Source organism: Haliotis cracherodii, unplaced genomic scaffold (assembly GCF_022045235.1).
Source record: "Haliotis cracherodii isolate W230 unplaced genomic scaffold, xgHalCrac1.p SCAF_1, whole genome shotgun sequence".
In the NCBI taxonomy this organism is placed as follows: Eukaryota; Metazoa; Mollusca; class Gastropoda; order Lepetellida; family Haliotidae; genus Haliotis; species Haliotis cracherodii.
This window is the reverse complement of record NW_027266264.1, coordinates 74,902,618-74,929,740: the sequence shown is the minus strand read 5'-3', so window position 1 is coordinate 74,929,740 and position 27,123 is coordinate 74,902,618. Positions and strand designations below refer to the sequence as shown.

Below are 27,123 nucleotides of genomic sequence, written 5' to 3'. Positions count from 1 at the left end.
TCCTCTCAGCTATATCACTTGTATATTGGTGTTCAAACTGATTTTTCAAATTTTTCCAAAATAATTTTACTAAACAGGACTCAAAAATTTCTTAAATCTAACCTGTCATGCAGGTCAAGTAGCAATTATTTTGTACTCATCATGCAACATTTCACTTGCCCTCTTAAATTTTAAAACGTTTTATGTTCTCAGTAATGATTACCATTTGCTGTAATTAACTTTTGAGTTTTTTTATATTTACGACAGACAGTACAAAATAATTCAGTCACTGCCAAGTACAATCATCTCTGCCCATTCAAACCATCTGCCTGAGGCAAGAGAGTTAACTGACTTTAAAAGTTCAGTTTCCACCCCTGCCGAACTAGGCTGGAATTACTGGGCTTGATTGTAGCACCACCAGTGGCTATTACCAATAATGTCCCTTCTTAGCCTCTCCTTAGGACCAATCAGATTCCACCTCTCGTATCAATTGCGTTTGCTTCACACAAAATGGTTGCATCTGGTCAGGACCATCTGATTGATAATCAATATCTATATTGTGATAAAACGGATCTTACATCGCGAAGTGCATCAAATCACGTAAGCACCTTGATTAAAAACATGAAAAGATTTAGAAAATATCTGTTGACAACAAGTTAGCGGTGCACATGCTTATCAAATCCTGCAGTCCACCGAAATCTGCATGACAGTTTACGAACCGGATTTCGATTTCGGTGCACGATTTTGATTGGACTATGCATAGACTCATTAGTCCAGCCAAAATGTAACTCCATAATACCAGCCTAGTTCGGCAAGGGTGGAAACTGGACTTTTATAGTCAGTTAACTCTCTTGCCTCGGGAAGATGATTCAAACTTGCACAATACAGTCCAAAGGGAACCATCAAACACATTCATTAGGCTTAACATTTTCATTTCCACACCTGACAATATTCAGGAAACAAAACTACAGACTCACAGCATCATGATAATCTGTTTCTTATTAAAGGGTCCCTGATGTTTTCTGAACTTGTATTTTCATCTAAGACCCCGTAATTGTTAACTTTCAACATCTGTTTAGACAAGGAACTCTTTGGGCTCAGCTTTCATGCTTAATTTGAACACAGTTTTATCAGCATCATATTTTACTGATTCACTGAAGGACAGGGCCGACAGTAGCCATTAAATCTGACACTGGCATCTCAACATTTACATTTAAATTAAAATTCCTATAAAAAATGACAATACACCCACCTATCATCACAAACCAAAAACAACAACAAACCCTCACTTGATCAAGTGATAATCTATTTGTTCAAATAGGAAGGGAAACAATGAAATAAGTTTTACTTATTCTCAGGGGCCACCTGGCTTCTTAGTTATTTCCTGGTAGTCATAGAAAGATGTTAGGAGCCAAAAGAACTTGACACAATGAAATTCAAAATAACATGAGTGAGAGAGTGAGTTAAAATTTTAAGTCACATCGGCAATATTTCAGCCATATTGTGACTATCAAGGGTATCAATACATTGAGACTGATACAAAAACCTTCCAACGAATCAAAAAAACGAGGTCTCAATCATACTGGGGACATAAACAGTATTACCCAGACAAAATATCAAGGCACATATTTTATGGGGAGTTTTGAAGAATAAAATTCTACAGGGTAAAACCTGAGAATAATATTTAAACAATTGCAGTCGGAATTTTACATGGGGCAACTTTGTAATAAACCACTAGTGCCAAATGGAGGTAGGTTACCAAAATTATTCTGTTAATCTTGTGAACATGTGGTTTGTTACGACGTTTAACACTCCATAAAATATATACTCTGACACTAAATGTCAATCAACAAACTGAAACAAAAACCAGTTTATAACCTGTATATGATAAAATATTACTTTCATAAAAACGTCACACCTTCCCTACCTGATCTGGACAACACAAACCAGTAACTGAAAGCAGCAGCATTAACCCACGCCACGCCAGCCAATGACACAAGCAGCTGAGTATGACCTCTGCTGAACTGGGCCCCGTTCAGCAAAGCGATCTTAGTGCTACAATTGTCTATGGTAACATGTGGGTGTTATGACTGTCTTAGCGCTAAGATTGCATTGTGGAACAGGGCCCTGTAATGCCCACATGGGAGTGCATACTGTCCTCTCAGCTATATCACTTGTATATTGGTGTTCAAACTGATTTTTCAAATTTTTCCAAAATAATTTTACTAAACAGGACTCAAAAATTTCTTAAATCTAACCTGTCATGCAGGTCAAGTAGCAATTATTTTGTACTCATCATGCAACATTTCACTTGCCCTCTTAAATTTTAAAACGTTTTATGTTCTCAGTAATGATTACCATTTGCTGTAATTAACTTTTGAGTTTTTTTATATTTACAACAGACAGTACAAAATAATTCAGTCACTGCCAAGTACAATCATCTCTGCCCATTCAAACCATCTGCCTGAGGCAAGAGAGTTAACTGACTTTAAAAGTTCAGTTTCCACCCCTGCCGAACTAGGCTGGAATTACTGGGCTTGATTGTAGCACCACCAGTGGCTATTACCAATAATGTCCCTTCTTAGCCTCTCCTTAGGACCAATCAGATTCCACCTCTCGTATCAATTGCGTTTGCTTCACACAAAATGGTTGCATCTGGTCAGGACCATCTGATTGATAATCAATATCTATATTGTGATAAAACGGATCTTACATCGCGAAGTGCATCAAATCACGTAAGCACCTTGATTAAAAACATGAAAAGATTTAGAAAATATCTGTTGACAACAAGTTAGCGGTGCACATGCTTATCAAATCCTGCAGTCCACCGAAATCTGCATGACAGTTTACGAACCGGATTTCGATTTCGGTGCACGATTTTGATTGGACTATGCATAGACTCATTAGTCCAGCCAAAATGTAACTCCATAATACCAGCCTAGTTCGGCAAGGGTGGAAACTGGACTTTTATAGTCAGTTAACTCTCTTGCCTCGGGAAGATGATTCAAACTTGCACAATACAGTCCAAAGGGAACCATCAAACACATTCATTAGGCTTAACATTTTCATTTCCACACCTGACAATATTCAGGAAACAAAACTACAGACTCACAGCATCATGATAATCTGTTTCTTATTAAAGGGTCCCTGATGTTTTCTGAACTTGTATTTTCATCTAAGACCCCGTAATTGTTAACTTTCAACATCTGTTTAGACAAGGAACTCTTTGGGCTCAGCTTTCATGCTTAATTTGAACACAGTTTTATCAGCATCATATTTTACTGATTCACTGAAGGACAGGGCCGACAGTAGCCATTAAATCTGACACTGGCATCTCAACATTTACATTTAAATTAAAATTCCTATAAAAAATGACAATACACCCACCTATCATCACAAACCAAAAACAACAACAAACCCTCACTTGATCAAGTGATAATCTATTTGTTCAAATAGGAAGGGAAACAATGAAATAAGTTTTACTTATTCTCAGGGGCCACCTGGCTTCTTAGTTATTTCCTGGTAGTCATAGAAAGATGTTAGGAGCCAAAAGAACTTGACACAATGAAATTCAAAATAACATGAGTGAGAGAGTGAGTTAAAATTTTAAGTCACATCGGCAATATTTCAGCCATATTGTGACTATCAAGGGTATCAATACATTGAGACTGATACAAAAACCTTCCAACGAATCAAAAAAACGAGGTCTCAATCATACTGGGGACATAAACAGTATTACCCAGACAAAATATCAAGGCACATATTTTATGGGGAGTTTTGAAGAATAAAATTCTACAGGGTAAAACCTGAGAATAATATTTAAACAATTGCAGTCGGAATTTTACATGGGGCAACTTTGTAATAAACCACTAGTGCCAAATGGAGGTAGGTTACCAAAATTATTCTGTTAATCTTGTGAACATGTGGTTTGTTACGACGTTTAACACTCCATAAAATATATACTCTGACACTAAATGTCAATCAACAAACTGAAACAAAAACCAGTTTATAACCTGTATATGATAAAATATTACTTTCATAAAAACGTCACACCTTCCCTACCTGATCTGGACAACACAAACCAGTAACTGAAAGCAGCAGCATTAACCCACGCCACGCCAGCCAATGACACAAGCAGCTGAGTATGACCTCTGCTGAACTGGGCCCCGTTCAGCAAAGCGATCTTAGTGCTACAATTGTCTATGGTAACATGTGGGTGTTATGACTGTCTTAGCGCTAAGATTGCATTGTGGAACAGGGCCCTGTAATGCCCACATGGGAGTGCATACTGTCCTCTCAGCTATATCACTTGTATATTGGTGTTCAAACTGATTTTTCAAATTTTTCCAAAATAATTTTACTAAACAGGACTCAAAAATTTCTTAAATCTAACCTGTCATGCAGGTCAAGTAGCAATTATTTTGTACTCATCATGCAACATTTCACTTGTCCTCTTAAATTTTAAAACGTTTTATGTTCTCAGTAATGATTACCATTTGCTGTAATTAACTTTTGAGTTTTTTTATACTTACGACAGACAGTACAAAATAATTCAGTCACTGCCAAGTACAATCATCTCTGCCCATTCAAACCATCTGCCTGAGGCAAGAGAGTTAACTGACTTTAAAAGTCCAGTTTCCACCCCTACCGAACTAGGCTGGAATTACTGGGCTTGATTGTAGCACCACCAGTGGCTATTACCAATAATGTCCCTTCTTAGCCTCTCCTTAGGACCAATCAGATTCCACCTCTCGTATCAATTGCGTTTGCTTCACACAAAATGGTTGCATCTGGTCAGGACCATCTGATCGATAATCAATATCTATATTGTGATAAAACGGATCTTACATCGCGAAGTGCATCAAATCACGTAAGCACCTTGATTAAAAACATGAAAAGATTTAGAAAATATCTGTTGACAACAAGTTAGCGGTGCACATGCTTATCAAATCCTGCAGTCCACCGAAATCTGCATGACAGTTTACGAACCGGATTTCGATTTCGGTGCACGATTTTGATTGGACTATGCATAGACTCATTAGTCCAGCCAAAATGTAACTCCATAATACCAGCCTAGTTCGGCAAGGGTGGAAACTGGACTTTTATAGTCAGTTAACTCTCTTGCCTCGGGAAGATGATTCAAACTTGCACAATACAGTCCAAAGGGAACCATCAAACACATTCATTAGGCTTAACATTTTCATTTCCACACCTGACAATATTCAGGAAACAAAACTACAGACTCACAGCATCATGATAATCTGTTTCTTATTAAAGGGTCCCTGATGTTTTCTGAACTTGTATTTTCATCTAAGACCCCGTAATTGTTAACTTTCAACATCTGTTTAGACAAGGAACTCTTTGGGCTCAGCTTTCATGCTTAATTTGAACACAGTTTTATCAGCATCATATTTTACTGATTCACTGAAGGACAGGGCCGACAGTAGCCATTAAATCTGACACTGGCATCTCAACATTTACATTTAAATTAAAATTCCTATAAAAAATGACAATACACCCACCTATCATCACAAACCAAAAACAACAACAAACCCTCACTTGATCAAGTGATAATCTATTTGTTCAAATAGGAAGGGAAACAATGAAATAAGTTTTACTTATTCTCAGGGGCCACCTGGCTTCTTAGTTATTTCCTGGTAGTCATAGAAAGATGTTAGGAGCCAAAAGAACTTGACACAATGAAATTCAAAATAACATGAGTGAGAGAGTGAGTTAAAATTTTAAGTCACATCGGCAATATTTCAGCCATATTGTGACTATCAAGGGTATCAATACATTGAGACTGATACAAAAACCTTCCAACGAATCAAAAAAACGAGGTCTCAATCATACTGGGGACATAAACAGTATTACCCAGACAAAATATCAAGGCACATATTTTATGGGGAGTTTTGAAGAATAAAATTCTACAGGGTAAAACCTGAGAATAATATTTAAACAATTGCAGTCGGAATTTTACATGGGGCAACTTTGTAATAAACCACTAGTGCCAAATGGAGGTAGGTTACCAAAATTATTCTGTTAATCTTGTGAACATGTGGTTTGTTACGACGTTTAACACTCCATAAAATATATACTCTGACACTAAATGTCAATCAACAAACTGAAACAAAAACCAGTTTATAACCTGTATATGATAAAATATTACTTTCATAAAAACGTCACACCTTCCCTACCTGATCTGGACAACACAAACCAGTAACTGAAAGCAGCAGCATTAACCCACGCCACGCCAGCCAATGACACAAGCAGCTGAGTATGACCTCTGCTGAACTGGGCCCCGTTCAGCAAAGCGATCTTAGTGCTACAATTGTCTATGGTAACATGTGGGTGTTATGACTGTCTTAGCGCTAAGATTGCATTGTGGAACAGGGCCCTGTAATGCCCACATGGGAGTGCATACTGTCCTCTCAGCTATATCACTTGTATATTGGTGTTCAAACTGATTTTTCAAATTTTTCCAAAATAATTTTACTAAACAGGACTCAAAAATTTCTTAAATCTAACCTGTCATGCAGGTCAAGTAGCAATTATTTTGTACTCATCATGCAACATTTCACTTGCCCTCTTAAATTTTAAAACGTTTTATGTTCTCAGTAATGATTACCATTTGCTGTAATTAACTTTTGAGTTTTTTTATATTTACGACAGACAGTACAAAATAATTCAGTCACTGCCAAGTACAATCATCTCTGCCCATTCAAACCATCTGCCTGAGGCAAGAGAGTTAACTGACTTTAAAAGTTCAGTTTCCACCCCTGCCGAACTAGGCTGGAATTACTGGGCTTGATTGTAGCACCACCAGTGGCTATTACCAATAATGTCCCTTCTTAGCCTCTCCTTAGGACCAATCAGATTCCACCTCTCGTATCAATTGCGTTTGCTTCACACAAAATGGTTGCATCTGGTCAGGACCATCTGATTGATAATCAATATCTATATTGTGATAAAACGGATCTTACATCGCGAAGTGCATCAAATCACGTAAGCACCTTGATTAAAAACATGAAAAGATTTAGAAAATATCTGTTGACAACAAGTTAGCGGTGCACATGCTTATCAAATCCTGCAGTCCACCGAAATCTGCATGACAGTTTACGAACCGGATTTCGATTTCGGTGCACGATTTTGATTGGACTATGCATAGACTCATTAGTCCAGCCAAAATGTAACTCCATAATACCAGCCTAGTTCGGCAAGGGTGGAAACTGGACTTTTATAGTCAGTTAACTCTCTTGCCTCGGGAAGATGATTCAAACTTGCACAATACAGTCCAAAGGGAACCATCAAACACATTCATTAGGCTTAACATTTTCATTTCCACACCTGACAATATTCAGGAAACAAAACTACAGACTCACAGCATCATGATAATCTGTTTCTTATTAAAGGGTCCCTGATGTTTTCTGAACTTGTATTTTCATCTAAGACCCCGTAATTGTTAACTTTCAACATCTGTTTAGACAAGGAACTCTTTGGGCTCAGCTTTCATGCTTAATTTGAACACAGTTTTATCAGCATCATATTTTACTGATTCACTGAAGGACAGGGCCGACAGTAGCCATTAAATCTGACACTGGCATCTCAACATTTACATTTAAATTAAAATTCCTATAAAAAATGACAATACACCCACCTATCATCACAAACCAAAAACAACAACAAACCCTCACTTGATCAAGTGATAATCTATTTGTTCAAATAGGAAGGGAAACAATGAAATAAGTTTTACTTATTCTCAGGGGCCACCTGGCTTCTTAGTTATTTCCTGGTAGTCATAGAAAGATGTTAGGAGCCAAAAGAACTTGACACAATGAAATTCAAAATAACATGAGTGAGAGAGTGAGTTAAAATTTTAAGTCACATCGGCAATATTTCAGCCATATTGTGACTATCAAGGGTATCAATACATTGAGACTGATACAAAAACCTTCCAACGAATCAAAAAAACGAGGTCTCAATCATACTGGGGACATAAACAGTATTACCCAGACAAAATATCAAGGCACATATTTTATGGGGAGTTTTGAAGAATAAAATTCTACAGGGTAAAACCTGAGAATAATATTTAAACAATTGCAGTCGGAATTTTACATGGGGCAACTTTGTAATAAACCACTAGTGCCAAATGGAGGTAGGTTACCAAAATTATTCTGTTAATCTTGTGAACATGTGGTTTGTTACGACGTTTAACACTCCATAAAATATATACTCTGACACTAAATGTCAATCAACAAACTGAAACAAAAACCAGTTTATAACCTGTATATGATAAAATATTACTTTCATAAAAACGTCACACCTTCCCTACCTGATCTGGACAACACAAACCAGTAACTGAAAGCAGCAGCATTAACCCACGCCACGCCAGCCAATGACACAAGCAGCTGAGTATGACCTCTGCTGAACTGGGCCCCGTTCAGCAAAGCGATCTTAGTGCTACAATTGTCTATGGTAACATGTGGGTGTTATGACTGTCTTAGCGCTAAGATTGCATTGTGGAACAGGGCCCTGTAATGCCCACATGGGAGTGCATACTGTCCTCTCAGCTATATCACTTGTATATTGGTGTTCAAACTGATTTTTCAAATTTTTCCAAAATAATTTTACTAAACAGGACTCAAAAATTTCTTAAATCTAACCTGTCATGCAGGTCAAGTAGCAATTATTTTGTACTCATCATGCAACATTTCACTTGCCCTCTTAAATTTTAAAACGTTTTATGTTCTCAGTAATGATTACCATTTGCTGTAATTAACTTTTGAGTTTTTTTATATTTACGACAGACAGTACAAAATAATTCAGTCACTGCCAAGTACAATCATCTCTGCCCATTCAAACCATCTGCCTGAGGCAAGAGAGTTAACTGACTTTAAAAGTTCAGTTTCCACCCCTGCCGAACTAGGCTGGAATTACTGGGCTTGATTGTAGCACCACCAGTGGCTATTACCAATAATGTCCCTTCTTAGCCTCTCCTTAGGACCAATCAGATTCCACCTCTCGTATCAATTGCGTTTGCTTCACACAAAATGGTTGCATCTGGTCAGGACCATCTGATTGATAATCAATATCTATATTGTGATAAAACGGATCTTACATCGCGAAGTGCATCAAATCACGTAAGCACCTTGATTAAAAACATGAAAAGATTTAGAAAATATCTGTTGACAACAAGTTAGCGGTGCACATGCTTATCAAATCCTGCAGTCCACCGAAATCTGCATGACAGTTTACGAACCGGATTTCGATTTCGGTGCACGATTTTGATTGGACTATGCATAGACTCATTAGTCCAGCCAAAATGTAACTCCATAATACCAGCCTAGTTCGGCAAGGGTGGAAACTGGACTTTTATAGTCAGTTAACTCTCTTGCCTCGGGAAGATGATTCAAACTTGCACAATACAGTCCAAAGGGAACCATCAAACACATTCATTAGGCTTAACATTTTCATTTCCACACCTGACAATATTCAGGAAACAAAACTACAGACTCACAGCATCATGATAATCTGTTTCTTATTAAAGGGTCCCTGATGTTTTCTGAACTTGTATTTTCATCTAAGACCCCGTAATTGTTAACTTTCAACATCTGTTTAGACAAGGAACTCTTTGGGCTCAGCTTTCATGCTTAATTTGAACACAGTTTTATCAGCATCATATTTTACTGATTCACTGAAGGACAGGGCCGACAGTAGCCATTAAATCTGACACTGGCATCTCAACATTTACATTTAAATTAAAATTCCTATAAAAAATGACAATACACCCACCTATCATCACAAACCAAAAACAACAACAAACCCTCACTTGATCAAGTGATAATCTATTTGTTCAAATAGGAAGGGAAACAATGAAATAAGTTTTACTTATTCTCAGGGGCCACCTGGCTTCTTAGTTATTTCCTGGTAGTCATAGAAAGATGTTAGGAGCCAAAAGAACTTGACACAATGAAATTCAAAATAACATGAGTGAGAGAGTGAGTTAAAATTTTAAGTCACATCGGCAATATTTCAGCCATATTGTGACTATCAAGGGTATCAATACATTGAGACTGATACAAAAACCTTCCAACGAATCAAAAAAACGAGGTCTCAATCATACTGGGGACATAAACAGTATTACCCAGACAAAATATCAAGGCACATATTTTATGGGGAGTTTTGAAGAATAAAATTCTACAGGGTAAAACCTGAGAATAATATTTAAACAATTGCAGTCGGAATTTTACATGGGGCAACTTTGTAATAAACCACTAGTGCCAAATGGAGGTAGGTTACCAAAATTATTCTGTTAATCTTGTGAACATGTGGTTTGTTACGACGTTTAACACTCCATAAAATATATACTCTGACACTAAATGTCAATCAACAAACTGAAACAAAAACCAGTTTATAACCTGTATATGATAAAATATTACTTTCATAAAAACGTCACACCTTCCCTACCTGATGAAACCATAACAAAATACAAGACGATGAATGATGAAACAATCCTCCCTGCACACCCCAGGTACAACTCACAGGTGGCCATCCACTGAAGACATGCCGCTGTGTACACCCATGCCAGATGCCACTGTCATGCTATAGACAACGTACCCATCCATCCATTACACTACACCATCACTGACAACTGTGTTATTGACGTGATGTTTACACTTGACTCAGACATACTGTCCCTAGCAACTCATTCATAATTCACAGTGGGATCTTGAGGTGTTTACATGGTAACCAGCAAAGAGACAATCAATTCATTCAAGTATTCTACTCCAAGGGTTTTTTCTCAAGACAAATGACAGTAAATTCTGTTAAGAAATTACAAAGCTGAGTCAGTGTTGAAGGGCTGACACTGATGTAATTTTCACAGCTATTTTTACTGAAGCGAGGCTCCCAGCACGAGGATTACCACACTGTTCAGCGGATGAATCAATACATGTGTCAGTACTGACATGCCTGGCACTGACAGGAGGGGGCACCAGATAGCTGGCAGCAACACACTGGCTGGGCCCGGTCTTAATGTCATGCCAGGTAGCAATTACTTTCATGGAAATGTAAACTTTTTCTTTCCCTTGTTTTAGCTGAAATGGAAATGTCAGTTGTTACATGTATTCCGTATCTGAACTTACATAAAACTAGTCTTACTTAAACCGTACTTGTTCTTTGGTTTACAGATACTGCCAACCATAAAAAAAAAAACAGAATTCATTTCTATCTTTATTGAATGTAAACACATCTGTGCAGCACAATTTATGTTGCATAAAATAGACATAATAAGGCTATCCAAGGTTAAAGCCGCAGTGCGTCGATGGTTCTGTGTGTTTTTAAATCATACATGAAATAATTTCTGGGTGTGACGTCACATGCCCATTTTATTAAGGCAAATTGGAAAGAAAGTTTGTGTGATTTTCTCATGAATGAGTTACAAAATACTATTTGCCAGCTTGATTAGATTAGAAGCCAGTGTTGATCAAACCCTAATTTACAATATACATATGCCTCGGTCATATGAAGCCAATCACTCTCCAATCCGGGGTTCCTTACGGCCATCCAAGTACCTGTCACATCGTCACATCTCACACAGTCCATTTATGTGTTTTTCATCAGTTTCATTTTGGATGAGTCAATGCATTTAGATACATGTACACATACATCATGAAAAGTTTAACTTTTATTGAGAAAATGTCCTAAAACCATGGAAACGTGAAAAACTATTTCCATTTGCATATTTTTTTATCCTCCACCTTCTTTCATCGAAGCTAGTGATACAGTCATTTTGATGTGTAAAGCTATATTGCCATGTACCTCATTGTTGCAGTTGTAGTAGTGTATCTATATAATCATGCAAAACTGCATGTATGGCACACCCAAAGGCTTGCAGTTGGCCTGTCTGTGCTTATTTCAGAATAAGTTGGTTTGATTACAAACATGAGAAAAGTCTGGTCACGTGAGTCACTTGAGCAGAAACGAAATAAGGTGAGCAGAGCCGAGTAAGCTCAGGGATTATCCTCTTTTGTTTACAAACAAAGCTTTTGACATCATGAACATCAATACACACAATTTGGATATGATGTCATGGATCAACATAGTCACCTGATCCATTTAGATGCATGTTATGACAAGCTTAGGTTGCTATGGACCTTTATTCTCACCCACGAGTGTCCTATCTTCCCGATGTAAGGGAATTGTAAAAGTCCATTTTCCATCCTTGCCAAACTAGGCTGGAATTTCTGGGCTCAATTGTAGCACCACCAGTGGCGATTACGAGCTATGTCCTTTCTATGGCTGTCCTACAGACCAATCAGATTCCACCTCTCATATCACTTGCATTTGCTTCAAACAAAATGTCGTGACCCAGTCAAGACTATCCATCTTTCTGACGCAAGAGAGTTAACTGACTATAAAAGTCCAGTTTCCACCCTTGCCGAACTAGGTTGGTATTATGGAGTTACATTTTGGCTGGACTAACGAGTCTATGCATAGTCCAATCAAAATTGTGCACCGAAATCGAAACCGATTCGTAAACTGTCATGCAGATTTGGGTGGATTGCAGTATTTGCATTGCATGTGCACCGCCAACTCGTTGTCAACAGATATTTTCCAAATCCTTTCATGCTTTTAATCAAGGTGCTCACGTGATTTGATGCACTTCGCAATGTAAGACCCGTTTTATCACAACATAGATGTTGATTATCGATCAGATCGTCTTGACAGAGTGCCGCCATTTTGTTTGAAACAAATGCAGGTGATACGAAGGGTGGAATCTGACTGGCCCAAAGGAGAGGCTTAGAAAGGACCATAACTCGTAATGACCACTGGTGGCGCTATGATCAAGCCCCAGGAATTCCAGCCTAGTTTGGCAAGGGTGGAAACTGGACTTTTAAAGTCAGTTAACTCTCTTGCCTCGGGAAGATGAGACTACCTGATGAATAATCAAAATTTATATTGTAATAAAACAGGTCTTACTACGCGAAGTGCATCAAATCACGTGAGTACGTTGATTAAAAACATGAAAAGATTTGGAAAATATCTGTTGATGCCGAGTTGGCGGAACACATGTTTTGCAAATCCCGAAATTGACTAAAATCTGCATGGCTGTTTATGAACCGGATGCCAATTTCGTTACACGATTTTGATCAGACTATGCATAGACTCATTAGGCCAGCTAAAGTTTGGAAACTGGAAGATGCAAATATCCATGATGGTACTCATTCTCATTATCAGGCTTATTGAAAACATACATTTCTGTCACAGTCATAACAACACTCTAAATTGTTTACACTTTGTTTAAGTCTGAAACTTCACAATGAACTTGAAAAATGAAGATATAAAAGTGAAAGGTCATAGCCATAACATCCGGCAAAGTACACAAAAAAACTTCAGTTCAGGTGTGTCATTACAAAAACATTACAGCAGCATCTTACAGGGGGATTTACCAGGGCCTTCCTATTTGTGAGTCACTGGGAGACAGTGTGATCACTGTATCAAAGCTAGTAGAGATTCGCTTATCTGTGAAGTTTTATCCAACCATTGATGTGATTGAAAAACTGATTTGCATGCAACCATGGCTTCAATTGAATTACTTTCAAATATCCATACCTTTTTGGCATTACTTGAGACTCGCAGTGCATTTTAAACATGTCAATTCACAATTGTTATGCACAATGCACAAGATTGTGACAAGGCATTGTAGCTCACCTGGATATGTAGTACATAGTTAAAAATGTCAACACAGACATCCACGAAAAACATTTGCATCGCTATGCAAAAATTTTCTCCATAATTATTTCTGAAGGTAAACTATTGACAAATAATAAATCGAGTAACTGTCGGAAAGTAAGTTAGCTCATAATTGTGTTTTAGATATTAGCTCCTTTGTACGCATGCTGAAAAAGCTTCATTGGGTATTTACGTGTGCTGATTTTATACATTTGAATTTTCCTTAAATGCATGCGTTTCTGTACGCAAGTTAATTGAAAATAATTGGGTTTTGAATATTTTATGCAAATAGCTGCATATCTGGAGCTCTGTACAATGTTTCAAAATCTGCAAGAATGAACTGCTATTGTACATGCTGTAGAATATTGTTGCAATACACAGGTTACCGTATTCAATGTAATAAGCGCACAGGGTGATCTCAAAATTAGAAATAGGGGGCTCTTATTAGAATATTATTTTGGTGAAAAAATAAACAGAGTTGAAAGACCGTAAATTTCGTGGTTTATGCTGACAGCCTGAAATGTCTATATACGACAGATATATTTTTCCAGAATTTAATTGCCCATAATTAAGAGACATATAACACACGAGTGCGTACTTTACACAAATAAATAAGTCGTGTGTACATTGATCAATCGGAAGGGGTGCCAATTGGGATTGTTCACTAGCCAATATATTAGCAAATGTCGCCATGGCGCTTATTAGAGCGGGGCGCTTATTATGTCTAATACGGAAAATTTATTTATCACAAAGTTATAACTGAGCTTCATGCATGCCTTCTAACATGTGTCTAATGAGATTTTTATCCTACTGCATACAATTTTTAAAACTGTTTCACAATAACACAGGAAAACCCTAATGCCCTTAACAAAATGTGATGTCATCATATCTAAAAGTAACCCATACATGCCAAAGTTCGGCTTCCTTAGTGTGGCAATGTCAGAGATGTTTTGAGTCTAAACTGCATCTTGAGTGAATTTAAGATCAATACAGTACATTTTAACAAGAAATGGCGGTGGTTAAAAATAGGGTTTTCAATATTAAAACCTCTAAGACATATTCATTTGTCATTGGTGGGGACAAGCATTTGAAGTTTTTGCAGACGATGAAACCGCATAGTAAATTGTAACTCAAAAAGACAAGATGTGTTTTTGTGCTCAAGATTCGAACCCGTACGACAACAGTGTTATTTGATTATCAGATTATCTCATGTCTAAATGCACAGAACTTCATTTGATTTTTGTGGCCATTTGCCAAATATAACAAAAATTTGAATATTTATTGTCAAAGTTTGTTGGACCGTGCATTTTCAAAGCTGGGTTCAGGAATAAGTATTGTTGAAATAATTGAACCTTCTCATAACATTATGAATATTACACCACATGACATAATCACACAAGAAGCAATTTCATGATATTGGTCGTCTTTTCCTTCATATGTGGGAAGTCATCCCACAGTGCAAAGGTTTCTGGTTATTGGCCAATATACTCTGTGTGTGTGTGTGTGTGTGTGTGTGTGTGTGTGTGTGTGTGTGTGTGTGTGTGTGTGTGTGTGTGTGTGTGTGTGTGTGTGTGTGTGTGTGTGTGTGTGTGTGTGTGTGTGTGTGTGTGTGTGTGTGTGTGTGTGTGTGTGTGTGTGTGTGTGTGTGTGTGTGCCCACTGAGATACCATGCTGCAGTTAAACATGGCCACACAACTTAGACACATGATACTGATTCCAAGGAGACCAATCCTTATTTTATCCCCATAATGCTGAGCACCAGGCAGGGTAACAAGTACCATCTTTGAACGTCTAGCTAATGTATAGAACATGGAGCCAGTCCAATGAGTTAAAACAAATTGGTGTAAAAAAAACTATCATGACTATGAAAGAGGAAAAAAAGAGTATTTTTGGCATGTTTGGAGCATCGTTTACAATGACGTTGAATGTAAAGGGGTCCATGTCATTGCCTGTGTGTTAAAAATTAAAGATTAAGGGTCCCTAGATTTAAACACTGTAGGAATCCTGTTGTGGGGTCTCTATTAACTTATTTCTATATTTTTACCCATAAAAGTATTAAAGTCAATAAAACATGTTGTGAAGTTCATTTCAGGGTTTGCCTTGATGCACAAAACTTGCGCTTTGACACAATCTTAATAAAGAATATGCAACATAACTTCTTCATTGTGTCAGTCATTATGCAGATCCATCTTTCAGCCTGTTAAACTCAATAACTATATTAATTGCACAATACTGTCGGAATATTAAAATTTGAAACTGACATATCCCAGGACAATAAAATACAACTGATATCATCTTTGTCTAATGCTGGAAAATGCAATGTCCAAATATAGAACATCTTTACTGACAAGCTCTTGGTAGCTCTCAGAATTGTTTTGGATGGATTGATTACAGACAAAATCTACTCCTGATTTTAAACCAAAACATAATAAATTCAACAAATCATTATACATGTTCCTCAAAGAACAAGACAACAGGCTGACGACTTAACTTCAGGAATGAAACATGTTGATATTGATCGGGAAGTCAGTTAAATTCATCACTGTTCTAGATTATGTCTTGTGGTTAAAAAACCAACACAAGTAAAGAGATTGATACTTTCTTGTGTACAGAACTGAGTCAGGCGAGTCACAAGAGAAGAGCTATAATATTATACAGCAGTTGCTGTCTTATAGTCTATATCAATCTCTTATAGATCTACAAATAAAATAACAAATATTTAACATAATCATGATAATGATTTAATTAGATAACTGTGTAGATAGTACATAAATATCTAAAACATGATCTAAAAGCATGATAAGTGCAACAGTGGAACAAGTTAATATTGTAAGATTAAAATTTAAATTTTTATACCGGAATTTACAAAAAAATACTTGTGACTTAATTATCTGAAAGTGAATTGACATACAAAAAATACCATTAAGTCATCAGTTATAAAACATCAAATTTTCCCAAATACAATGTTTTGGCTCTGCGTTTGCAAACTTCAGCACATTGTCATGGTTGATCAAATTTACAATATTTTTTGGTATGAACACCTTGTCAATCTTATCACACTCTCTGGAAACAATAGTCACTATACACTACACAAAGTTAGCAAAAACCACTATGACATGTTTAAATTATGGACTAAACAACAGAAACAAACAAAATCTTGTATGTCCAGTAAACCAACAGACCAATAATTTCACTTGCAACACTACATTCTACTAAAAGGCATGGTGCAATAGTGTTAAGAAACATTAGACAACACAAACATATATAAATAACATGTAACATCTCATGACAGATGGTTAACGTACCTGATGTAAGGCAGGGGATGATTTGAGGAGTCTATCACCAAATATATCTGGTGAAAGTAGGTGTGGGTCATCCGGCAAACTGCACCTCACACCTCCGCCTTTGGAGGACTTTGGTGTGGACATTGCCACCCTGAAATATCACAATAGGCGTAATACAGATGGGAATCATGTGACCAATATGGCTTAAAAAAATAAAAGAATTGGTTTTCAGGCGATGACTTTTGAAAATATAGTGCAGGTGGGCGGTGTTTTTTTGTTGCTTTTTCAAACAAACATGTAACCAAATAAACAGCTGCCAGCATTACCTTAACACGAGATGCGCAGTAAAGCAGAGAACATTAAAGGGAAGTAACGGCATGCTATATTGGATCGCATTGTTTTTAAGTATTAGGATTTTATTTTTTTTAAACGGAAATAAAAACGAAAAGTGCGGCAGACTATATGATGCAGGGGCGGTGCCTGAGAACCAATACTATTTTTTCTTTAGCCTATGTAAAGCTCTCTTTCATCAAGTTGATATCGAAATGAAAATAAACATGATAAAGCAAAAGGATAAATGATGACGAAAGAGTCATTTTTCTATCACTCAGCATGGTCTGAACCTTCTCACGGTAGCGTTCAGCTCAGCTCAACTGACAATACTTCATGTACCCTGGATAATAACAAAACTAAAGTCTACTGAAATTATTTGAAGACTTAAAAAGGGCCAAATTTGGGCTTGAAGACTCAGATTGTTCAATATGACAGACACATAGTTCATGTTACTGAGGAATCGCAGTGTTGGGTTATCTTCAAACACATGTATATACCACACAAACCCATACATTACAGTTTTTGCGCGCACACACACACACACACACACACACACACACACACACACACACACACACACACACACACACACACACACACACACACACACACACACACACACTTCAAGTTGTAGACAGCGCTTTGGGCTGACTCAGCAATTATCAATTCGCCTGGTTACTAGTGGTTAGCATTCATTATGTTCATACACAGATGATTTAATATGTACACACTTATCATGCTATCTAGATATTTTGATACATATCAACCAACAGAGAAAGTGACATGTAAAATTGTATTATTTATTATATGATATGAACCTGAGTGTGTGAGTTTGGTTTAACACAGCTTTGCACAGTATTCCAGTTATATCACAGCATGTCACCATTATGTAGGAGGAAGCCAGAAGTGTTGCTGATCACTGACATTTACCACTTTGGAGAAACCAACAAGCATGGGTATGGTGCTGAGAAGCCTAGAAACGTATCAGAGCAAATCTTGAAGTGAACCACTAGCATAGGTTTAGGCAAGCCTAAGGGACACAACTGTGTAGAGCCTTGAAGCACCTTTCAAGGCTTTGAAGACTGGGCAACCCTGGGCCCCTACACATGATGCCAGAAATGAAACAAACTGAAACCTTTGCCATCAGCCTTGAAAAATGCCAAATATAACAACAATTGTCATTTCAAATTCTGGTGACCTTGACCTCAAACATGTCTACAGTCTACTCAGCAAGAAACCTTGATAAAGGCATTCCAAGTTATGTAAATAAGCATTTATTCACTGAATGTCAAGTTCTTGAGTATATGGAGGTCATAGGGTTTTTTCAGTCTAATCACTACTTCCATATATAAACAGAAATACAAAGGTTTCAGATAAGAGTATCCAATGTGGGCATGCAGGTGTAAATCAGCTTGACCATGTAACTAGTGATTAAACAGTTGAAATAATTTGTTAGCCTACTGGGCCTTGTTTCACGAGCTAGTTTAGCTATACAGCTGAGTAATCTTGGTAATATTACCACATAACTGATATTTTCATGTAGGTAGAATTAAGCCTGTAACCATGGAAACTGGACACATGGCATACAACATGTACAATATGTCATTGTCAGTGTTGGCAAAGGTCAAAATTGTGATGCAAAATCAGAGCTCCAGATAACTTTTTGAGCAATTGAGTTTTTACTCTAGGGTTTCTATTTTAATTGGGTTATTACATTTTTCATTGGGTAACCAATATTTTCTCACTCATCTATTCATCACTCTATTTGGTTTTCCCCCAAATTAGTGGACATTTTAAGATTGTAAAAAAATGAAATAATGTTTTAGATGTATTCAACTGTTCTAAATATGTAAATTAGCTCGTAATTGTGTTTCGGAAATTAGCTCCTTTGTACACTTGCTGAAAAAGCTTCATTGGGTATTTACACAAGCTGTTTTTATACATTTGAGTTTTTCCTTTAATGCATGCATTTCTGTACGCAAGTTAATTGAAAGCAATTGGATTTTGAATATTTGGGGGGGGGGGGGGGGGGGTATTTTACGCAAATACGCTGCTTATATGTAGCTCTGCAAAATGTTGACGCCAGTTTGACATAACTTACATCATACATGTTAAGCATGTTAAGAGATAATGAAAAACATGTCAGAAATCATTGTAAGGGTGGTCAGTCAGTTTGTAGCACAATCATATTATGCTTTGAGTGAGTGAGTGAGTGAGTGAGTGAGTGAGTGAGTGTGAGTGAGAATATAATGTTCTTACATATCCTCAAACCAGTACAACCCTCCTTTGTGTCACATCTTAGACTAATGGCATGTTTTACCAACATCGAAAACAAAACACTAATTTTGACAAATGATGAAATTTATCCCCACCTGGGTCATTCTCAGAACTCTTGTGCATTTGTTGCTACCAAGTCACAAATAAAAACTTATTTTTTTTAACTTGAATAAATTGAATAGAACCACACTTTCTCCACATATTTCAAAAGGAAAATGTGAGCCACGACTGTCTAAAAAGGGTTTCAAAGGAGAAATAGTACCCTAATACCCCGTTTACATGCACAACATTTACTAACCATGCTAACGTAAGTAATTTTAAACATCATTACATGTGTAACTATACATCAGGGTTAGAAATTGGCACTAGTCCTATAGTCCTTGCCAAACTGCCCAATAGTAAAGAGCTATCCTAACGACTAGTAGAAATTTGCCATTTTTAAAGGTTTTGCTTTATGTTATCATTATAAGGACTAGTGGACTGAAACTGTTAGTTTCTACCGCTGTACATACGTGTGTATATGTGAATGTACTATGCGTTCACACAAAAATCAACTTAAGTGTGTAAATAAAGTATTAAATGGTGTAAGGCACATATATTCATCAGTGTTTTCACCACTTTTAACATAAAATAGGATGTTTACCAATCAAAGTTGAATGAGAAGAGAGTTACTTCACTGAAAAATATTTGCATGAGGCAACATGTGTTTGATTTAATTTTTACACAAAGTTTTGACTCCTTAAAACCCAAGGAAAACAAAATACGCCCGGCTCTGGATGTCCACATAAAGTTGGCACTGCTGCATAGCGTCAACTTCAGAATACAGAACTGTTGACAATTTGTTTGGTGTTGGCAAATCAATAGATATATTAAGTAGATCATCCTCTGACATAAACATTCACATTACAATATATATATACAGTGCAAATATACATTTACATTTGCACCTGCTCCAGACATGATGCAAATGTGCTCCTGGTGTAAATACACACACACACGAGTAAACACGTAAAGTTTACTCACGTGTGTATTTCTACACACGTATGCAAATATGCACACATATGTATAGAGGTGCATGTCAACGGAATACAAGATTCCCAGATGAATACTGCTGTAAAATTATCAAAATTCTGCAGTAAAATTACCAAAATTCTGTTGCAAAAGCATAACCATTTTTCCCTAAAACATGAGTAAAAACTCAATTTATAAACTCTTGCATTTACACATTTCAAGAAATAAAACTATGCAAATACATATGCATAGTGTCTTATATTTATTTATGGTTAGATGCAAACAGTTTATGTAGTCGTAATGTTTGGTTGTTTGTTTGTTGTTTAACACCACACTCAGCAATATTCCAGCTTTATGATGGTGGTCTGTTAGTACAGTATTCGATGTAATAAGCGCCCCGCTCTAATAAGCACCTACAGAGACATTTGCTAATATATTGGCTAGTGAACAATCCAAATTAGCACCCCTTCTGATTGATCAATGTACACAAGACTTATTTATTCGCGTATAATACGCACTCGTGTGGTATATGCACCCTTAATTATGGGCAATTAAATTCTGGAAAAATATATCTGTCGTACATAAACACTTCAGGCTGTCAGCATAAACCACGAAATGTATCTTTCAACTCTGTTTTTTTTCACCAAAATAATATTCTAATAACAGCCCCCTATTTCTAATTTTGAGAGCGCACTGGACGCTTATTACGTCGAATACGGTAATCGAGTCTGGACCAGACAATCTAGGGATTAATATCATGAGCATCGATCCACGCAATTGGGATCCGTGACATGCATGACCACAACAACATTTAAAACTTTAATAAAAGTGAGACTGTGAGATGTGTGAACCATGATTGACTGTCAAATTGAAAAACACCCCCATAAGCAGCTTTTTATTATAAAATGCAAATATACCATATTTGAGGTACTTTCTGATATTTCTGGTAATCCTCTCACTTACGATAAGGCAGAAATGTATACATACAGATCAGACACTTATGTGCAGGAGTTGACATAGCAGCTCTATGAAGTAACGCAAGGGGTTACTGAGCCTCACTCTGCTGTCATCTCATTTCTCTCTTTCAGCATGTAAACATTCTGTCACTATCGGAAGTCGTGCCTAGTGTTCAAACTTGGCAGAATATTGTATAATGGAATGAATGTGGCCGAATGAATAACACGTAATCAATTCAAGTTTCAATTCAATTTATAAATAGGCTGAACAGTAAGTAAGTTGAGTAACTTCTCAATCATTGACGTGACGTCTCAGTCTCAGGTTATTTTTTACACTCAACCCCCCAAAATATATCAATTTATTCATTACTGCTAAAACTGCTACAAACAAAATAAAATAATAACATTATTAAATGGGATTCATATAAATAGAATCATCTTTTATGCAAAATCTGTGCATGTCGAATCCGAATACCGATCGTGGTACAAAAATTCAAATATTTTACCTTTTCAAGTTGTCCGCCATTACTTCGTGAAGGTGCGTGCGCATCAGTTATTGATCTTATTTTGCATTGTGACTGATTCCAGTTGGGACACTCTCTTTGTTTGAAATATTTAATCTAGATAATTTGACAAACGTGTCATATTAATACTACACGGGCGATAGTTGATAAAGAAATCCATATTGCTAAAACAATACCACATATATGCCAAAATAAGGAAGCCTCCCTCCGTTGCTAAAACAGGTTTATTTTGGCGAATGATTTCGGTTTCGAGCCAAATGTTCTTTGAATGCAGAACACTGCTCGAAATGGTACATGTGCCAACCATTTATTTTCTGGGTTATGTTACTCATCGCTGTTGGTTTGGAACGATTTGGAATGGCATACACGATTTATGGGCGGGGGAATAACTTTGTGGTTAATTTTAATTGAGGACTTGACTTGTCAAGTAGAAGCGCTTTAGCTTTAACCCCTGGGTTCGACACAGAAGCTAGAACACAAACCAAAGTATTAAATATGTTGTATATAATTTTGTTTGTTTGTTTGTTTCACGTCGCACACAGCAATATTCCAGTTATATGATAGCGGTCTGTAAATAATCGAGTCTTGACCAGACAATCCAGTGATTGACATCATGAGCATCGATCCAAGCAATTGGGATACTGTGACATGCATCAACCAAGTCAGCGAGCCTGACCACCCGATCCCGTCAGTCGCCTCTTACGACAAGCACAGTCGCCTTTTAAGGCAAGCATGGGTTGCTGAAGACCTATTCTTCATGGGTCAACAAATGAGTACAAACGGGTAATATCATCATTCAACACACGGTAAACACAATCAGTTGAACAGAGTGAATGAACTGGGTTATCGTCTTGGGAAACTTCTCAAGTATGGGTTGCTTACCGAAGCTGTTACGTAATCTTCCATGTTCTTGTAGTGAGTAAGTATGGTTTAACGCCGCTTTTAGCAACATTCCAGCAACATTCACACATTGTACCCATGTCGGGAATCGAACCCGGGTCTTCGGCTTGACGAGCGAACGCTTTAACCACCAAGCTACCCGACCGCCCCAATGTTCTTAAAATTATATCGATGATTATATGATAACTCTGTCAGGTCTTACGAAATACCCATATATAGGGGGGCAAATTGCAGACATTGTTTACAATAACATATTAGCCTAACTCAGCAATAATGAACTGAGTATAATTTACATAGAGTACTGCTAAAGTGTTGAATTCTGGGAAGTAATTGAAACAGTAATGACAATATGTACAGGTGAATATTGATGTGTATGCTTTCATTGTTATAATGGGTATATAAGCAAAAGTACACAAGAAAGAGTCCACGTTGACAATGTATTAATAATTTGTTCAAATATATATTGTTTGCGATATAACTTGGGAATGAAAAAATGCCAGGTTTGTTTACATGTCTGTTTGAGAAATATTTATCTGTTCAATATGAGTGGTGGGTGCACAAATCGTGTTGACACAAGGCCAGATCATTTTTTTTATTTTATGTTGCTTAGGTTTTCGGATTTTGGGCCAGGTCGGTAGGTTTAAAAATCTATTTTCTTTAAAGAATCAGGTTTAGAGGTACATCTACCCCCTTCCGTTACCCCACGGGGTAATAGTTTTCTGTAAGTGTCCATGGAACTTAATCATGTGTAATTAAATATGGTACTTATGGGAAATTGAATAGAAGGTACATGAAATGCATGCCATATTTGGTCTACTAGTTCTTAAAATTCCCGATCTGTGCTGTACATTGGGCCTCACATCAAGGTTTTCGTGTTAACATTATTTGTTGTTTAACGCCACACGCAGCAATATTCCAGGCGGTCTGTTAATAATCGAGTCTAGACAATCCCTTGATTGACATCATGAGCATCGATCTACACAACTGATAAACGATGACATGCATCAACGGAGTCAGCGAGCTTGACCACCCAATTCCATTAGTTTAAACTCGGATCTGCACAGCGTCTGACCCCTTCCGTTATATACACGGATCTGTCGCAATTCGTCATAATTCGTTGTGTTTTGAAGTTTTTTAAAGTACAATTTCAACTTATTTTTAATTAAAGTATTTAAAAAATATTACAGATCCACTGATAGCGATAATAAAAGATTTGATTTAAAAAAGCAAAAGAAACCAATTTTTACTTATTTCTGGACGGCGGAATAAAAAAGAACGTTTTTTATAATCTTTCCACATTTTAATATTTGGGAATCGACGGATTATTAAGTCATTAAAAAAGTCTGGGCAAATTTTAAAAGCCATTTCAATAAAGATGTATCATGCGATTCCATGACCTAGAACATTGTTCTCAGAACACTAAACCGTCGCACAAATACATTTACTAAAAGATGACCCGCAGAGAAAAAAACAACCCGAGAACTGTGTTTGTCACATAAGAAATATAAACAATTTTAATGGTGTCAATAAAATGCCATTTATTTTCCCCTCTATTCCCCCGACACTTCCACAGGGGATTTCCCGATATGTTCTCTATTTTGCGCGTGCCAGTTCGGCATCTGCCGTCATATACTTGCATGTTTTTATTACATTGTGGTGGAACACAAATTATTGAGTAACACATGAGTACATGACACAAAATGGCATGGTTCCACCGAAACTGCTAAACTTTATAGGAATCATGGGCGTGAAATAGGTAAGAACCGTTGTATTTTGTGTTTATAGAAGAACATGCAGTGGCATCTTTATTGTGAAATGAAACTGTAACAGGCGCTCGGTTTTCGTGCGCATAATCTATAGATTGATAAGCCTACATAAAGACAATTTCATCATAATCTGTAATACAAGTATGTTACGTAGATATGGACAAGAATCAATTACCTTATGTTCACTTCATATATATCAGGAGAGGTAAGTATTTTCTATTTTTCATATCGACAACATGGACTTTCGTCATACCATGATAACAGGTGTTAACCATTTAATAATACCAGAGCCTGTGAAGGAAGTCAGGTTTGGGTTAAGGTTTATTGAGTGGATATTAATTTAGCAGCACCATCTACAGTTAACAGTTGATATGGTCCTATGAATATTAGTGAATATTACCCTTGAAATGTTTGCAAGTTTGTATTTTAATGTACAACACTTAACAGTACACATGGTACAAAGATAAGTCCATTGGTCTAAGGTGTTCCATCGTTCTGTGCAGAGTTGCATCCCTTTATTCTGCCATGATCTGCTGGTTATGGGTAAGATTCAATGATTCACTCCGCTTATGATCTTTGATCTGTCAGCACGTTTCAATTTAGTACAAATGGAAAAACATGGAAAATGTTGGTATTTTTGTAAGGATTGTCAAATTTCAAAACTTTAAAAAAATGTGACTATTTGTGACTATGCTGTCATAAGAGGCAACTAAATGGATGGGGTGGTCAGTTGATTGTATGTAATCATTTCCGGTACCATGGGAGATTGTTCATCATGTTCATAAACATCAGTCACTGGTTTGTGTGGTTCAGACTTGATCATATTCAGGCTGTCATCATATAACTGGTATATTATTGCTGAGTGCTACATTAGATAATAAACAAAACATACAAAGAATAAAATCCCAGTATTACCAGATCTACCTACGTCAACATGATCAAGTGTGTGTTGTTCTAATAATTAATTTCATCAATGATGGTTTGATTTCAAGGACTGATCTCAAGGAATATGTTGAAATCTGTGATCGATTAATTTCCATTTTAATTGATTAGTCAAATTTAAAATGTTTGAGTTTGTGAGGAATAATAAAATTACCATATTATCTTGTGTGTGATATGCGCTTGAGTATAATTATGCTCACCCATTTGGGGAGTCCAGTTTGGGGAAAATATGCTATGATATTGTGTACATGGTGCACAGTTCACAGCCAAAACTCATATTGTTTCACTTCTACTCAAGTGAATGCACATGCTCGTAGGTTTCACCGAAGTGGTAAACATCTGAGACCAGCGGCAGGAACTAACATTTTTGGTCCACTAGTCCTTATAATGATAAGATATAGCATGATATAGCAAAACCCTTAAAAATGGCAAATATCTACTAGTCCTTATGATACCTTAACTATTGGGCAGATTGGCAAGGACTATAGGACTACTGCCAATTTCTAACCCTGGAGACCTGCATCACTTTGGGCTTTCCTCCCACATTAAGCTGACACGCCGTGATGTAACTGGAATACTGTTAAAAGCGGCGTTAAACCCAACTCACTCACTTACTCACTCACTCTACTCAGTTGAACAAGACATATGCAAATGTTGTTATGAAAGATAACTAGATGTGATTTTTTACTATTTTTATTGTACTGTCCGTTACACTAAACATTTGTAAATATGAATTGTTTGATCATGTTGATAGGCACTACTTAGAAGTTGACGGATGACTAAGTAGACACAAATTATGGATAACAACTTTAATACTGTAAAGGCAATAAGGAAGAGAATATATGGATGTCAACTTCTTTATTATGAGGAACACAACGTTTTGGAGTATATACTTACTCCTTCATCAGGTGAATGATGATGACGTAAGTAAGCATATACTCCAAAACGTTGTGTCCATATATCCATATATTCTCTTCCTGATGTGTATCACTTCTAAATGCCTTTCAGAGACCGTATTGATCCTTATACCGTTGTCTATACCGAAACGTCGCCTTTACAGTATAAAAGAAGTTGTTATCCATAAATTGTGTCTACATAGTCATTTGAATTATATGCAGGCATCAGTATTGAAATGTCGAGAAATATTGTCGTGTGTGATTTTTTTCTCAAATGTTAGTCACCTGTACATATGCTTCCTGTGATTAAGTTAAAAATATACAATAATAACTCACATAAACTTGAATGCAGTGGTTGGAAGAAATCTAATCTGAAAACTAGTATTGAACGGAGAATAATTGGATGATCAGCAGGGTTCGAAATTACTAGTAGCCGAAGTACCATAGGAAATGGCACGCCTGAATTTTATGTATGCCTTTTGGGCACGGTCTTTTCCATCAAAGTACTTACGTTAATTTTT

The 27,123-nt window shown here is 36.8% G+C and overlaps 2 protein-coding genes across 3 annotated transcripts in view; one reads left to right on the top strand and one right to left on the bottom strand.

The window, feature by feature from the left end:
* The window catches only part of LOC139473793 (PAS domain-containing serine/threonine-protein kinase-like), a 50,538-nt gene extending 28,427 nt beyond the window's left edge, over positions 1-22,111 (bottom strand). The window contains exons 1-2 of one of the 2 annotated variants that reach the window (XM_071256584.1): positions 22,081-22,111; positions 17,019-17,148 (exon numbers count right to left, since the gene is read on the bottom strand). In XM_071256584.1, coding sequence (XP_071112685.1) covers positions 17,019-17,148; positions 22,081-22,100 — 150 coding nt within the window. In that variant the 5' untranslated portion in view covers positions 22,101-22,111. Of the gene's footprint in view, positions 1-10,521; positions 10,607-17,018; positions 17,149-22,080 lie in introns of those variants that run through there. The other variant, XM_071256661.1, reaches the window with a different exon arrangement.
* A 2,511-nt stretch (positions 22,112-24,622) lies between these two features.
* LOC139473607 (uncharacterized) overlaps positions 24,623-27,123 on the top strand; it is a 30,619-nt gene continuing 28,118 nt past the window's right edge. The window contains exon 1 of the mRNA XM_071256393.1: positions 24,623-24,754. The gene's annotated coding sequence lies outside the window, so the exon portion shown is untranslated. The remainder of the gene's footprint in view (positions 24,755-27,123) is intronic.